A 13,479-nucleotide genomic window follows, 5' to 3' on the forward strand; every position below is an offset into this window, starting at 1 on the left:
ATGTAACAAATAATTAATCTCGTTTTCTGACCCGCCCAGAAGTCTACAAGTGTAGTAAACCCGCCTGGAATGAATCTTTACCAAAGACAGTGGCCGATACAAGAATTTGTTTATACAGTTCATTTTGTCAAAAGAAATATGATTGGACACTGTGGGTTAATTCCGTGAATTATGAAATCAACACATGATCATAAGAGAATCCAGACCTCGGGTGGTAGTAGCCTAGTGGGTAACACACTTGCCTATGAATCAGAAGACCCAGGTTCAAATCCCACTTACTACCGTAGTGTCCATGAGCAAGACACTTAACCCTAAATTGCTCCAGTGGGGGACTGTCCCTGTAACTACTGATTTAAGTAGTTACTCTGGATAAGGGGTGTCTGATAAATGTTGAAAATGTAAATGTTAATCATGCCAGCACTCCACCTCAGTAGTTGCTTGTATGGGCAGGTCGGAGGTCGAGTGGCTTTTATGTTGAAACTGCGTCCTCTAGCGGATGTTGACATCTTTCTGCACTGAACCGGAAGTGGCTGTTCGGAACGGAGCTGCCCGCGTTCCGCGTGGCGATGAGTGGACCCGAAGGGACCGTTTACGTTCGGGAAAGAGGCGAGCTGCGCTGCGTGACCGCCGCCTCGCAGCCGCCGGACTGCTCGGTGCGCCTGCGCGTCCACAGCTCGGCCGCGGCCACGCTCCCCGGGAGGAGGGAGCACTTCGTGTCGACCCCCGACGCGGAGGGCGGCCTGCGCCACACGGCCAAGTCCCTGTTCGACGTGTGCCTGCTGTTCGTCGCGGACAACGTCCAGCACGTGGAGTCCCTGGTCGGCTTCCCGGAAGACGTGGCCGGCAGGCTGTTCTCAGCCGCCGAGCGGAAGGAGAAGTTCTCCGACCCGGGGTCGGCGGCGAGGGCGCTGCGGGTGTTCGGTGAAGCCTACGGACACCTGGTGCTGGAGTCCCTCTGTCTGAGGAACAGGTAGACGGAGCATCACACCAAGACGTCTCCTGGCACGGCGTCAAGACGTTAATAATGAAAGCCTTGGAATAATTAAAATGTTAATGGGGTAATAGAGTGTATTTAATTAACTTGATGAAGTCTGCACCATGACACGTGATACCGGCTACCGGCTGGTGTAATACAGTGTGGCCGTTTAATTAATTGTTGGTTGTTTTTTTTTAATGTTGAGATGTTCCTTGCTATGCGAAAAGCTTGAAGAGTTCAAGACCTTTCGGAACCTGCTGTGCCTTGACCTCCATGGCTGTAAGTTGGGAGATGACCATGAAATCTTTCAGCATCTGACCTCGGACGCGTTGGCCAGGTATTAAAGGAGGCTGCGTTGCTCCGGCAACGCCAGTGGAGTAAAAAACGTGTCTTATTTCCCCTCAGCCTTTCCCGGCTCTTCTTGGGCGCGAACGGTCTCTCCGACGCTGGCGTCCAGAAACTGACCGCCCCTGTTCGGGTTATGAAGAGAGGCCTTGAAAACCTTCAGGTCCTGGACCTGTCCTGTGAGTAGCAGCTCAAATGAACGCTGTTCACCGTTCTTAATCCGGACAGCACCTGGTCGAGCAACCAGTTAACACTTGTCCACCACATTATCTCTGGATGTTCATCTCTTCACAGACAACTTAATTACGGAAAAAGCCTTGGGATACTTATCCTGCTTCAGGAAACTACAATGTCTCGATGTGTCAGAGACAGCCATAAAGGTAACACATTAACTCCACTCGGTGTAAAATCCTCTGCACAGGAGACCAGGTCTTTAATCCACCATTCTGACCGCCAGCCCAGCACCGCTTCGCATCGGCTGCTTAGGAGTAAGATGGGATTGGTTTGCTCCGAAAGCCCAATGGAGGCATTTTGCCACAGCCGCTGTAAAACGGACGGCTGGGCGCAAGAGGTAAACGGAGCCGACGTTTTCACCGCTTTCCCGCGATAATGAGTACTGACGTAACTGGATCTGCTGGACAGGTTGTGAACCAGTGGGAACTGAGTGCATCCAAACTGGCAGTGAAGGACCCGAAACCAAGGACGAATGCGTTGCGTTTCTGTAAGCGTGCTGTGTTATTATTTCTGTCTTTCATTGTTTTCAAGTAAGAGTTCATTTAAATTGTTGACGTTGCACAATTTTGCTTTTAGATGGAAGAGAAAAATTTGTTCGTCAGGCATTGCAGTCAGTACCTGCAGTGTGTGACAAAAGCAGCGGGGACATTGTGAGGATGCAATTTTACAAACCTGATCCAAACGTGCAGACTTATCAAACGCCACTTAAAAAGGAGGAATGCAGTAATAGTACATGGCCCTTGGAGAAGGGTGCAAAACGAAAGCTGCCCTCCGAACGGGACGTCACTTCTGGCCAACCTGCCAAGCGCCTACCATCTTCTCCATCAGCCGAAGACATGGATTTACTGAACAGTTACTGACTTTTTTTCCCTCCCATTAAAGCACTATATTATTATTACATTTTTCTCCAGGGAGTCTCTTTATTTAACACTTCTTAAAATGACGGCACAGTGTGACTCCTCCTTTTGGCAACAGCAACACCCCTTCCACCCCCGTCCCTCGTTCCTGTGGCTAACAGTAGGCTCCAGACAGTGAAAGTAACCTAGATTTCCAATGTGATACACTGCAGCACAGCACATGGTGACACAACAAAATGTGACCTCTGCTTTTAACCACCACCCTTGGTGAGCAGTGGGCAGCCATGACAGGCACCCGGGGACCAGTGTGTGGGGACCAGTTTCGGGTCCCCTTCCTTGCCCAAAAGAGTCCATTGAGCCAGAACCAAACAGACATAGTGCAGCTGCAGAGTAGGATGCAAGAACAGGGAACTAGTGCTGGAACTGGATGACACCACCAGGCCTTTCAGCCCGCTGTGTTGAATGGAGGTTCATTTCTAGACTATTCACCTGCTCACTAGATCCACCTGCTGGTTGAATTAAGTACGAACATTCAATACAGAGTTCTTAAAAAAAAACCTGTTGTAAAAGAGAATGGATACGGTTTAGAAAATATTTTGCATTGTTGGATCAAATGGGCAAAATAATAAGTTGTAATAATGGCTTTCGAGAACTACGTCCAGAATTTAGTTGCTGTAAATGTGATTGGAAGCCTCGGGTTCATCTTGCCATCACCACTGGCCACCAGTCACTGCTATACTGAGGGAATCCAGTACAGAAGCACAAACCTATCAGTTGATGAAGATCCAGAAATTAGGGCTTCCACATTGGAAATCTAGGTTACTTGGAGGAAAAAATTGAACGCACATAGTTTTATAAATAGTTTCAGAAAAATTAACCTCCATTCAATACAGCAGGCTGAAAGGCCTGGTGGTGTCATCCAGTTCCAGCACTAGTTCCCTGTTCCTGCATCCTACTTTTGTTCTGGCTCAATGGACTCTTTTGGGCAAGGAAGGGGACCCGAAAAAAGCCCCGTCCCCACACAACTGGTCCCTGGGCGCCTGTCATGGCTGCCCTCTGCTCACCAAGGGTGATGGTTAAAAGCAGAGGACACATTTTGTTGTGTCACCGTGTGTTGTGCTGCAGTGTATCACATTAGAAATCTAGGTCTACAAGGAAAATGTCAGAGGTCAGAGGGTGAAAGGCAGATCTACAACTGGCACTTTAAACACTGAAGCTGAGGTACCAGGGCTTTTTTCTCTTAGGTGCACCACATTTCCTACAGCATCGCACTTAACAGTTTTACAGGTTCACTTTTTTCCTTTTAAATTGTAGCCCATATAGGCAATATTGACTTGTAAATTATTAACTAACAATCTAGCTAACACATTTGTTTATTTGAAATTAAATTTAAACAATATATTAAATTAAAAGTGCAAGTTGATCTTGATCATCATCTCGGCCTGTTGTTGATAGTCAGTACATTTATCACTGCATGTAATATGTTTTTTCACTTTTTCAATTAATTTGGACTCTGGCTTGTGTGGTTCAAGCTCGTTCAGGTTATGCATTTCAATTACCACGAAAATGGATGTTGAGGTGGTACTTCTAATGTTTTAAATGAAAAATATGGTCATCATGATCTCTGATTCGTTTAGAAGGGTGGTAGTAGCCAAGTGGGTAAGACACTCGCCTGTGAACCAGAAGACCCTGGTTCAAATCCCACTTACTGCCATTGTGTCCCTGAGAAAGACACTTAAGGTTAAGTTGCTCCAGGGAGACTGTCCCTGTAAATACTTATTGTAAGTCGCTCTGGATAAGGGCGTCTGATAAATGCTGTAAATGTATAACACAATATGTGCTTTCAGTTATTAGAATTCAGAATTATTATTTTTTTTACTCATACTGGTGAAACCTCAAATTGCACCATTGAAAAATTAGGGTGCACTCTAGATCCTTAGGTACAATTCACAAGGATTAATTTTACACCTAATCAAAACCCTGCTTTTCATATTTCTTCTCACAGAGAGTTTCTGTGACATTCTGAAGAGCTCTGGCATATACACAAAGGGAAAAATAAACATGCTTTATTACCCTCCCCACAAAATGACCTTTCAGTGATAAAGTCAAGCAATTGTCATTGTGATACACAGCACACGGTGCACACAGTGAAATGTGTCCTCTGCACTTAACCAATCACCCTTAGTAAGTAGTGGGCAGCCATGACCCGGGGAACATGGTAATAACTCACAAGTGTAAAGGGACGAAGAAATCAGACTCGCAACTCTTCACTTTAAAACCAGTTTATTCAGGGGAAAACACACAGCAGAATTTGTACACTGTTGCTCTCTTAAGACTTCTTCCTGAGGACACGCCTCCCTGTACATTCTGAGATCAAGGTTCCCCTCCCTTCTGCTCCTGTGCACTCCATCTGTAACTCCGTATCATCCATTGCACCATTTATTCATTACACAGAACTAGGAAATGAGCACAGTATAAATTATTCCCACGCAACAAATTCACTACTGTACACAACATCTCAAATTCACAAACTATTAATCAACACACTGTGATCATCCCATAAAAGAAGCAAATTAATCTTAATTTCAATAAGGTTTTGTGGAAAAAGAAAGCAACCTAAGGAGCCTCTTACTTGGCTCTTGTTCTGTTATAGTAAAGCCCAAAAAAGTGCCATAGTAGAAACAAAAACACTTTCCTGTGAAATCCCATTTTCAGAAGAGGGAAAAAAAGAGAATGTAAACGGTTTTGGATTACAGGGGTATTCCTATGCCTCCGCGATGTTCTTGTGAATCGAAAGCTACTAAATGTTGGATTGATCCAGGTCAACTTTGGATGGAAGGGGACCGGCCTCCAGTTCCACCCCAGAAGAGCTGACGATCACCAGGGACGATGGAGGATAAGGTGTCAGTTTCTGGTATTTCAGGAATTCCATATCGCCATAAATGCTCAGTTTCTTCAGTGGAGAAAAAGAAAAAAAAATCTTAACTCACCGATTAAAGGTCCCCTATTATAAAAATTTCACTTTGTGAGATTATACAACATTAATACGAGTTCCCCTAGCCTCTCTGTGGTCCTGCAGTGGATAGAAATGGCGATATGTATAAAGAGTGCTTTATATGGCCGTTATATCAGTTAACGGCATTTACGTGAATGCGGGATTGTGAATCTTGCTCAAAATGGCTGTAATTCTGCTCCAAGGCTGAATTTAGGAAAGAGACTTCAGATACAGTGTTAAGGGGCCACTAAGACCGATATTAAAGCAAAAAAATACATCACACATTGAACTGGGAGGATAATTTAGAGATTGAAGGTCCATGTTCTCACCTCTGCAGGAACATACTGATCAACCGCGGTGGCTACTGTGGCACAGCAGATCCAGATCAACACCAGGACAGACAGAACCAAGGTAGTGGTCAAAATCCAGCCTGGCAGCCAGGGGTTCCTTAGAAGAGACACAGCCCTTGGTCATTACTGCTGACTACACACATCATTAACTTTTGAGAACAGAGAGGAGATTTAATTAAACAGAAGAAATCGGCCCGGACTGACCTTGAGAGGCAGCTGAAAAAGTTGTATTCGTCTTCATCATTGCTCTGGTCCACAGGCACATGTCGATCTCTCTCCAGGATGAGGCTACGCTGGTAGTCTTTGTAAACTGGGCGAATCAGTTCAGGATCTATGCCGGGGAAAGAGTGATGGCATTCTGGTGACTTACACTGGCTCACAAAACCAGTTGTACAACCTACATACCATGTTCATTTCAGTAACTTACAGGAGGGTTGTGCCACCTCTTTGGTGTCCTCCTGATGATAATCATCTTGGGGAATGAACTGGATTTGTGGCTCTGTCTATGGGAGAAGTAAACTATTCAGACATTTTCAACGTGTACACAAATGAAATGGATTTTCAGTTAATCACATTCAATTAGAGGAAGAAATATACATTTTGCCTTCAATTGGTCTAAAACCAACATTTATCTTTGTGGTATATTTAGTGTATACCACATTACCTGGAAAATGACAACTTTGCCATCATCTGCCTGAAGGTAGAATGTCCAGGACGAGGTGATTAAGTTATGGGCTTGGCTCATAACATCATCCCAAAAACCTCTCACCAGGGTCAAGGGGTAAAGCAGATGGATCCTAGGCATCATGGACAGCAGCTGCAAGAAATGCACATCACAACATATACACTTTGCTTCAAATTTGCTAGCAAAAAGGGGCCATTCTAAACCCCTACACTGTCCTGTAATGCATCTGTGACCAACAATATGGTCCAAATCACTGAACCTCGCTAGAATTGTGTGAAAGCAGAGGTCATTAGCATAAAAACAATAACTTCTTTCAGCCTAGGGCAATCCACTTGATTTTTACAGAGTTGAAGGGTTACCTGTTCTTGCCGGAGTTCAGCGATAGGAAGCTGGCTCTGACATCCAAGGTTGCATGCATATTGCTCATCCGACTGGATGTAAGCTTCTCTGCACGCTGCAAAAGCCAGAAAGAAACAAAACAGAGGTCAACGAAGCAAGAAGCCACAAGAAGTGGCCGGCTGGGAATGGGCCGAGGGCTGTGGAAGAACATCGGTGTGAAAGAGGAGGTAATTTTATGTCGGCCTGTACTTTCTCATATCTGTGCCTGATGCACAAAAGAAAACCCAACTGGAATGCAAGCAGAAGATGACAGACACATAACAATGCAATCTGCTCATCATCTTACCTGATTCACACTCAGATTTGGTCTGGTTGAGGTCCTCGCTGTCGCCAACGAACTGACAAATGGAGAACAGACGACAGCCCCTCTGGCAGGCATACAGTTCCTCCTCCTGCAAAGCAAACAACAACGGAATATTCATCTACGATGCTGCAACCGGGTGTACTATCGTTTCATCCGTGCGCATGCGCATGCCCATAAATGCACGCTGCCATCGCACGGTTTTTGACGTTTAGTTGGAGTAGTTAAAGGAAAACACGGTAAGTGCAGCATCAAATACTTGTGTTTCTGAGCTATCAGAACATGCCTGTGGTTTTTGGACAATAAAGAGTCATAATTAATTTTCAAACAGGTAAAACACTGGTGGTAGGACAATCTGATGGGTGTTTCTGAGCTATCACAACATACCACTTGGAGTTTATGGACAGTACAATAGAAAAAGTATTTTATAAATAAGTTGCACATCGCATTAGCACGGCTAGCAGAATTAGTCGCTATAAAAATATGCTGCGGTAGGAAATTCTGACGAGGTAGGACAATCCGACAGAGCACCGGCTATTCTCTATTACAGAACGAAGATTACGACGCAGAGAAATAAGTTTTTGTCCGTGGAAGGCCACATGCTGCCTCAGTTCGTCCTCGTCGTCGTGATTTAACCAGAGCAGGGTAATCGTCCGACGACGCGAACTCGTTCATGAATCCCATCGCGCCATTAGCTGGAGGCTAGGCTAATGGCCAGACTGCCGCTCACCCGCGGGTACGTGTGCAGGCTGTAAGTCATCTGACAGGTTTTGTGGCAGGGAGCGGTGTTCCCCAGAACTCCGTCGAACACGTCGGAGGACGCGCTCGTCACCGAGAGACAGACGGCCAAAAGACAGAAGGCCAGCGCGGCCGAGCGCCGAATTAACAGCCTCATGTTTTTCTCCCTTCGCAAGTTCCCAAACAAACAACAGACGGGGCCACTTCCTTGAGCCCTGCTCCCTGTCGATCTCGCGAGATTTGGTATGCGGACGCCATTGGGCGCGTTCATGCTGCTCTGGTTCCGAGAGTTCTTTTGGAACATATAATGGTGGCGTAATAAAAAAAAATTATAAGAATGTTAAACAACAAATATTAAATGGACCATTTGAAACGAAAATGAATACTTGCAAAAGCGTGTGCGTTATCTAAGCGTGAGAGTTCATTAGCACATTTATCTCACTGTCTCAGTGAGTTGTTTCGTTTCCCTATATGTTGTCTAACACGGGAATAGCTGAAATGACAAAAAAAAAAGTCAGCTTCAGCTAAAAAAAGAGACATTGTGTGGATGAGAAAGTGAACTTTAATCCGAGACAGACGCGCGTGCTGTATATTGTAGCGTGTCTGCAAACAAACGGCCAAACGTGGCGTTTAAATGGCGCTCTTGTGTGGTTTTAGTTACAATGCGCACTTTTGCGCACGATGGTGACGACGACGCTCAGGAACACGGCCCGGGACGAGACCCTTCTCACTTCCCCTGCTGGAAGCAGGCAGACGTTGTGCCGGGGCTGAGATCGATGGTCGATGCTTAAAACACGATGACGGCCCTGCAGCTCCGTATGTTTTAAATCCGTATTCGTCAGTGAGATGGATAAATTTGTCGTTCGGCTGCCGAAGGGTCAGCCTGCCAAAAACGAGGAGAAGAACGAAGGAAAGGTTTATCGACAAGCTACCATAGAATCTCTACGGGTAAACCCCCCTTTTATACTTTTTGCATCTGAACGAGCAAAAAGAGATTGTGCGAAGTGACCGTCAATACATGTCTGTATATTACATCATTATTATTTTATAGAATGTCGGACCCCTTTCATTTCTGTTATTTAAAAGTTAATCAGGATTTTTAATGGTTCCACAGAGGGTGGTTGTAATCGAGGACATTGAGCGGTACAAGTGTATGCTGGAGTTGCCTGGCCAGACGGAGGAAAACATGTTAATGGCTTTGGGGGAGCTCCGGAAAAAGGTTCCCTCCAAGGAGGTGCTCCGGAGCACAAAAATAGGTGAGTCTTTTTCTCCCAAATATGCATTTCATCCAGAGTCCGCGGTGTCCCACCACATCCTGTTCACGCCAGGCCACACAGTGAATAAGTTGCGCAAGCACGCAGACCCCGAGGTGGGCTCGCTGGCGCAGGAGGTCTACGCCCGCTGGAGGACCTTTGTTGAAGAACACGCCAACAGGCCGTCCATCGAGGTGCGCTGTGACAAGCAGACCGAAGAGCTGAGGAGCGCCGCCAGGAGGCTTCTCTCCGAAGCCACGGGACTGGAGGTATGAAGTTTATAGTATAAAGTGCATCATTCGTGTAAAAAAAATAAAAAATTCCAGACACCGGCAGTGCGTTGGACGCCTATGCCAGTGGCGTGCTGGAAACTTGTCTGCGCACCTATCTGTTGTGTCATACGAGTGCGTTTGTAAGGCTCCTTGACCTTTACGTGTTCCACTCAGATGGCACATTGTGATAATATCAGGGAAATGTAAACCTAACGTATAGTTATATAGTCAATTGTACCCTCGTTCAACCCCTCAACCTGTAAATCCTGTCTGGGGCTTGTTTTGCCCCATTCTGTTCGCCACGACCTGCGAGTCAGCTGAGCGCTCTCCTCCTCGACCCCCCAAAATTTGTACATTGTTACAACCATTAATGTGATGGAGCCAAGTGAGGCCCTAAAAGCTTTTCTCTCTCTCTCTCTCACAGAAAGAACACGGACTGGTAGAGAACATCGAAAGGGAAGTTTTCCATCAGAGCTCCCGCCTCATCAGCGGCACCTACAGACGGACCGTGAGGACGCTGGTCTTTGCTCTCAAACACAAACCTGACTTAAGGGCACAAGTGAAGGACAGCAAAATTCCTGTTAATGTCTTGGTTAAAGACCATAAAAAGTAACAGTTCTGGAAGTCATTCTGATCTCAACCGATGGTGCAACACACTTGACTGATTTTAATCTAACGTTTTTTTTTTATTGTAATTTATTTCGCACATACAAAAACTTTTCTATAATAAATACAATAAAAGTCACAACGTCTCATCTTCATCCCAGCATAAATAATACAGTGTCTCAGGATGGACTTGTGTATTTACAGCATTTATCAGACGCCCTTATCCAGATCGACTTACAGTCAGTAGTTACAGAGACAGTCCCCCCCCGGAGCAACTCAGGGTTAAGTGTCTTGCTCAGGGACACAATGGTGGTAAGTGGGATTTGAACCTGGGTCTTCTGGCTCATTTTGTAGTTCAGCACAGACTATCATCTTCTGCATTCACTCGCACATCAGTTGCAAATGAAATGTTGGCTCCAGGCTCAGAAGGGGCTGTGGGAGCCCGTCTGCACAGTCTGAGTAGGACAAGGTGGTTAAAGCAACACCAGCCACGCAATGGCGATAATCATCAAGATCACGGCCAGAACGCAGACGCTGATGAAAACGATGTCGCTGGTTTCATGTGGCTCGCTTCCCTTGCTGTCCCCGGTCCCCTGACTTTTGGATTCCTGGGCACGACGGGCCAGCTCGTTCAATCGATTGCGTTCCTCGGCCGAGATGAGGTTGACGTAGGCCACTTTCCGTTGGGCGTCGCACTGCACCTCGTACTCCTGCCTGTTCTGCTGCTTCTCGTCTGAGAAGTCGATATACAGAGAATTCACCAACATGGTGATATTCTGCCGTTTCTGTAAAATCATTTCAAATAAAGGATCGCGTCAGACGAGAAGGAGAAACCTCGGGTTTTTTAGATCCGTGCAGTGTACCTGACCGGCCGTGCCACAGTTCACAAACCGGGCTAGAATTTTGTAGGCTGTGGGCGTCATCTGTGCCGAGCAGGATGGGTTCCCCAAGTACACGCTTTCATGGTCCAGCTGTGGCAAAGACTGGCGGGAGATCTGGATCTGAAACTCGGTTCTTGTGCAGCTCACATTGACGGGAACCACTTAAACACAAGAAAATCAGTCACATTTTGTAGAAAAACCGCCAAGAAATCTTTAGTTGATACAATTCTTTCAATAAATCTTGGGCCACAACAAGTATTCCCCTTCAAACGGGAATACCCTCTGTAACTTGCGAGGATCTTGGTGGCCACTCACCTCCCACGTAGGAGGCGGCGAAACCCCTGAAGGCAAAGTTTCGGTCAGTGCTGAGTATGACCAGAAGTTTGTTCCCTTTGGAGACGACCGATGGAGGCTCCTCCGAACCACACCACTGGCCCAGCAAGGGGTCGGTCTCACTACCCCCATCATGCACTGCCACAAAGTCGTAATCACAGGTGTCGGTCAGGCTGTTTCGATCCTCCAGCTCCATCGAGGGAAAGAAGAGTTTGATTCTGTATCCGGCCGACAGAGTGACGGTCCAGTGACAGTTGATGTTGTTGGGGTAGATGTTTGGAAAGTGTGGACTGGTGAAGTTCCCGCTAATGGACGTTAGAATCTGTTGGCATTCCCCTTTTATTAAAAATGCCGCAGGTAAGCAACAACGGATATAACAAGAATGGGCTTTGACCACAAATGAGTTGGACTAACCACGCAGTTGCCTCTCACCTGAGTAGTAATACGCTTTAAATCCACGCCCTCCGATGTTGAAGTCAGATTTGAAAATGACAAGCAGTTTGTTCGATGTGGTCATGGTGTCAGGAGGACGTTCGCTGCCACAGTAATTGCCAAGGTGCTGGTGCTTTGTGGTCGGGCCATCAAAGAGGGCCACAAAGTCAAAGTTGCAACCTTCATTGTTTTCCAATTGGAAATCCAGGAAGACCAAGGTGACGACGCTGCTGTTGGATACTTGAACGGTCCAGGAACAGTCTGCGTTATTGCTGTATTCATGCGGGTAGCCTGGACTGGAGATGATGCCGGACAAGCCAGTCAGGACTCCGCCACACATATCTGATGAAAGGTGATATTGATTATGCACTGCGAACAGTGACAGAAATCCATTATGATCCATTTATTTGGAAAAGCAGGTGGATCACTTGGTGGATCAGCTAACTGGTCTTTTTTTTATTATTATTTAAATGGATATTATTTAAATAGAAAGGAGCACCACTCACCTTTTCTATAGCCTACAGAGAACCCACTGTGAGTAACATGGCGGTCTGAATGGAAGATGATGGACATGACGTTCCAGGACGAGGTAAACTGGGGAGGAGTTATGTCCCCACAGAACTTCCCCAGGAGGTTTCCTTCATCCTCTGAGATGCCATTGTAGATCTTGATGTAGTCGTAGGCACAGTCAGCGTGGTACTCCAGCTCGAAGTGGTGAAACGTGAGGAGCACAGACGAGCCTTCTGCCACCACAATTAGCCAGGCACATTCAATGTTGTAGGGATATATGCCCGGAAAGTTGGGGCTGGACACATTACCCATTGGGGCAGAGAGGATGCCACCGCACTTCACCCCTGATGACGGAGAATAAGCTATCAGTTGGTGGAAAACCCTCAAAGCAGAGCAGAGGTCTTACCACCTTCAGTTCCACTTGGAAACTGTGTACAAAATACATTTAATGTTATAACGCCGATATCTATCCATTCAATCCCATTTGAACATAACATTTTGTTTTTATGAAGCTCTTTAGGGTGTCATTGTATTTGTACATTACTCATGTCTTAAAGGTGCATTTCACATTTTCAACTGTTACACAGTGTTGGTCTACATGGGGATTTTTTCATTTTGATTATGGTTTAAACATATATTTCTATTTTGTAGTGATAGAATTAGTTTTGAAACCTTACATGACATCTAAAGTGAACAGTAAGGAGAAGGCAATTTTTCATGTAATGCACAATCCTACCCTGAAGTAGCGAATAGAGTAAAGTTCTACAGAAGCATCACACAAGTTTTAATACATCACAGGGATAAGAAGCCCTTACCTCTCTTGGAGATGGCCTTGCTAAAGAACGCGAACAAGAGATGAATGAGGACGGCAATCCGTAAAGTCATGTTGCAGTTATTGATTCGTTCGCTGTCACGCTCTACATACACTGGCCAATGTGCAATAGAGAGAGAAGGACAGCTCTGAAAGGTAGCCCAAGATGGTGGAAGTGCTGAAAAATTCATTCTGTGTCTGAATGAGCAACCGGATAGGCTGGCCATCTCTCACTGCCAATAAATTTTAATGGCTGGTATTGAATGTACACAGGTGGCTTGGTCAGGACACCATTCGGAGAGAGGCATTCAATTTTAACGGCCGTGTTCCACAATTATAAGGGGCAGTGGTGGCCTAGCGGTTAAGGAAGCGGCCCCGTAATCAGAAGGTTCCCGGTTCGAATCTCGTACCACTGAGCAAAGCACCGTCCCCACACACTGCTCCCCGGGTGCCTGTTATGGCTGCCCACTACCCACCAAGGATGATGGTCAAAAGCAGAGG

The 13,479-nt window shown here is 46.0% G+C and overlaps 4 protein-coding genes across 4 annotated transcripts; 2 read left to right on the plus strand and 2 right to left on the minus strand.

The window, feature by feature from the left end:
* The first annotated feature begins 526 nt into the window (after positions 1-526).
* Positions 527-2,453, plus strand: lrrc42 (leucine rich repeat containing 42). Its single transcript, XM_028977733.1, has 7 exons — positions 527-970; positions 1,182-1,313; positions 1,382-1,500; positions 1,616-1,701; positions 1,779-1,892; positions 1,964-2,042; positions 2,132-2,453. Exons 1-7 carry the CDS (start codon positions 567-569, stop codon positions 2,413-2,415), a joined length of 1,218 nt encoding a protein of 405 aa, XP_028833566.1. The 5' UTR covers positions 527-566; the 3' UTR covers positions 2,416-2,453.
* A 2,225-nt stretch (positions 2,454-4,678) lies between these two features.
* tmem59 (transmembrane protein 59) lies at positions 4,679-8,119 on the minus strand. Its single transcript, XM_028977501.1, has 8 exons — positions 7,873-8,119; positions 7,128-7,233; positions 6,802-6,896; positions 6,422-6,574; positions 6,185-6,260; positions 5,962-6,088; positions 5,737-5,854; positions 4,679-5,365 (listed from the first exon to the last, which is right to left on the minus strand). The coding sequence occupies exons 1-8, from the start codon at positions 8,035-8,037 to the stop codon at positions 5,213-5,215; spliced, it is 993 nt and encodes a 330-aa protein (XP_028833334.1). The 5' UTR covers positions 8,038-8,119; the 3' UTR covers positions 4,679-5,212.
* A 471-nt stretch (positions 8,120-8,590) lies between these two features.
* On the plus strand, positions 8,591-10,150 carry tceanc2 (transcription elongation factor A (SII) N-terminal and central domain containing 2). Its single transcript, XM_028978155.1, has 4 exons — positions 8,591-8,828; positions 8,995-9,136; positions 9,209-9,402; positions 9,830-10,150. The coding sequence occupies exons 1-4, from the start codon at positions 8,727-8,729 to the stop codon at positions 10,016-10,018; spliced, it is 627 nt and encodes a 208-aa protein (XP_028833988.1). The 5' UTR covers positions 8,591-8,726; the 3' UTR covers positions 10,019-10,150.
* Positions 10,151-10,347: 197 nt separating this feature from the next.
* On the minus strand, positions 10,348-13,138 carry cdcp2 (CUB domain containing protein 2). Its single transcript, XM_028978114.1, has 6 exons — positions 12,983-13,138; positions 12,164-12,511; positions 11,658-11,999; positions 11,208-11,561; positions 10,875-11,053; positions 10,348-10,796 (listed from the first exon to the last, which is right to left on the minus strand). The coding sequence occupies exons 1-6, from the start codon at positions 13,050-13,052 to the stop codon at positions 10,485-10,487; spliced, it is 1,605 nt and encodes a 534-aa protein (XP_028833947.1). The 5' UTR covers positions 13,053-13,138; the 3' UTR covers positions 10,348-10,484.
* Between the last annotated feature and the right edge of the window lie 341 nt (positions 13,139-13,479).

Source organism: Denticeps clupeoides, chromosome 4 (genome assembly GCF_900700375.1).
Source record: "Denticeps clupeoides chromosome 4, fDenClu1.1, whole genome shotgun sequence".
Taxonomy (NCBI): Eukaryota; Metazoa; Chordata; class Actinopteri; order Clupeiformes; family Denticipitidae; genus Denticeps; species Denticeps clupeoides.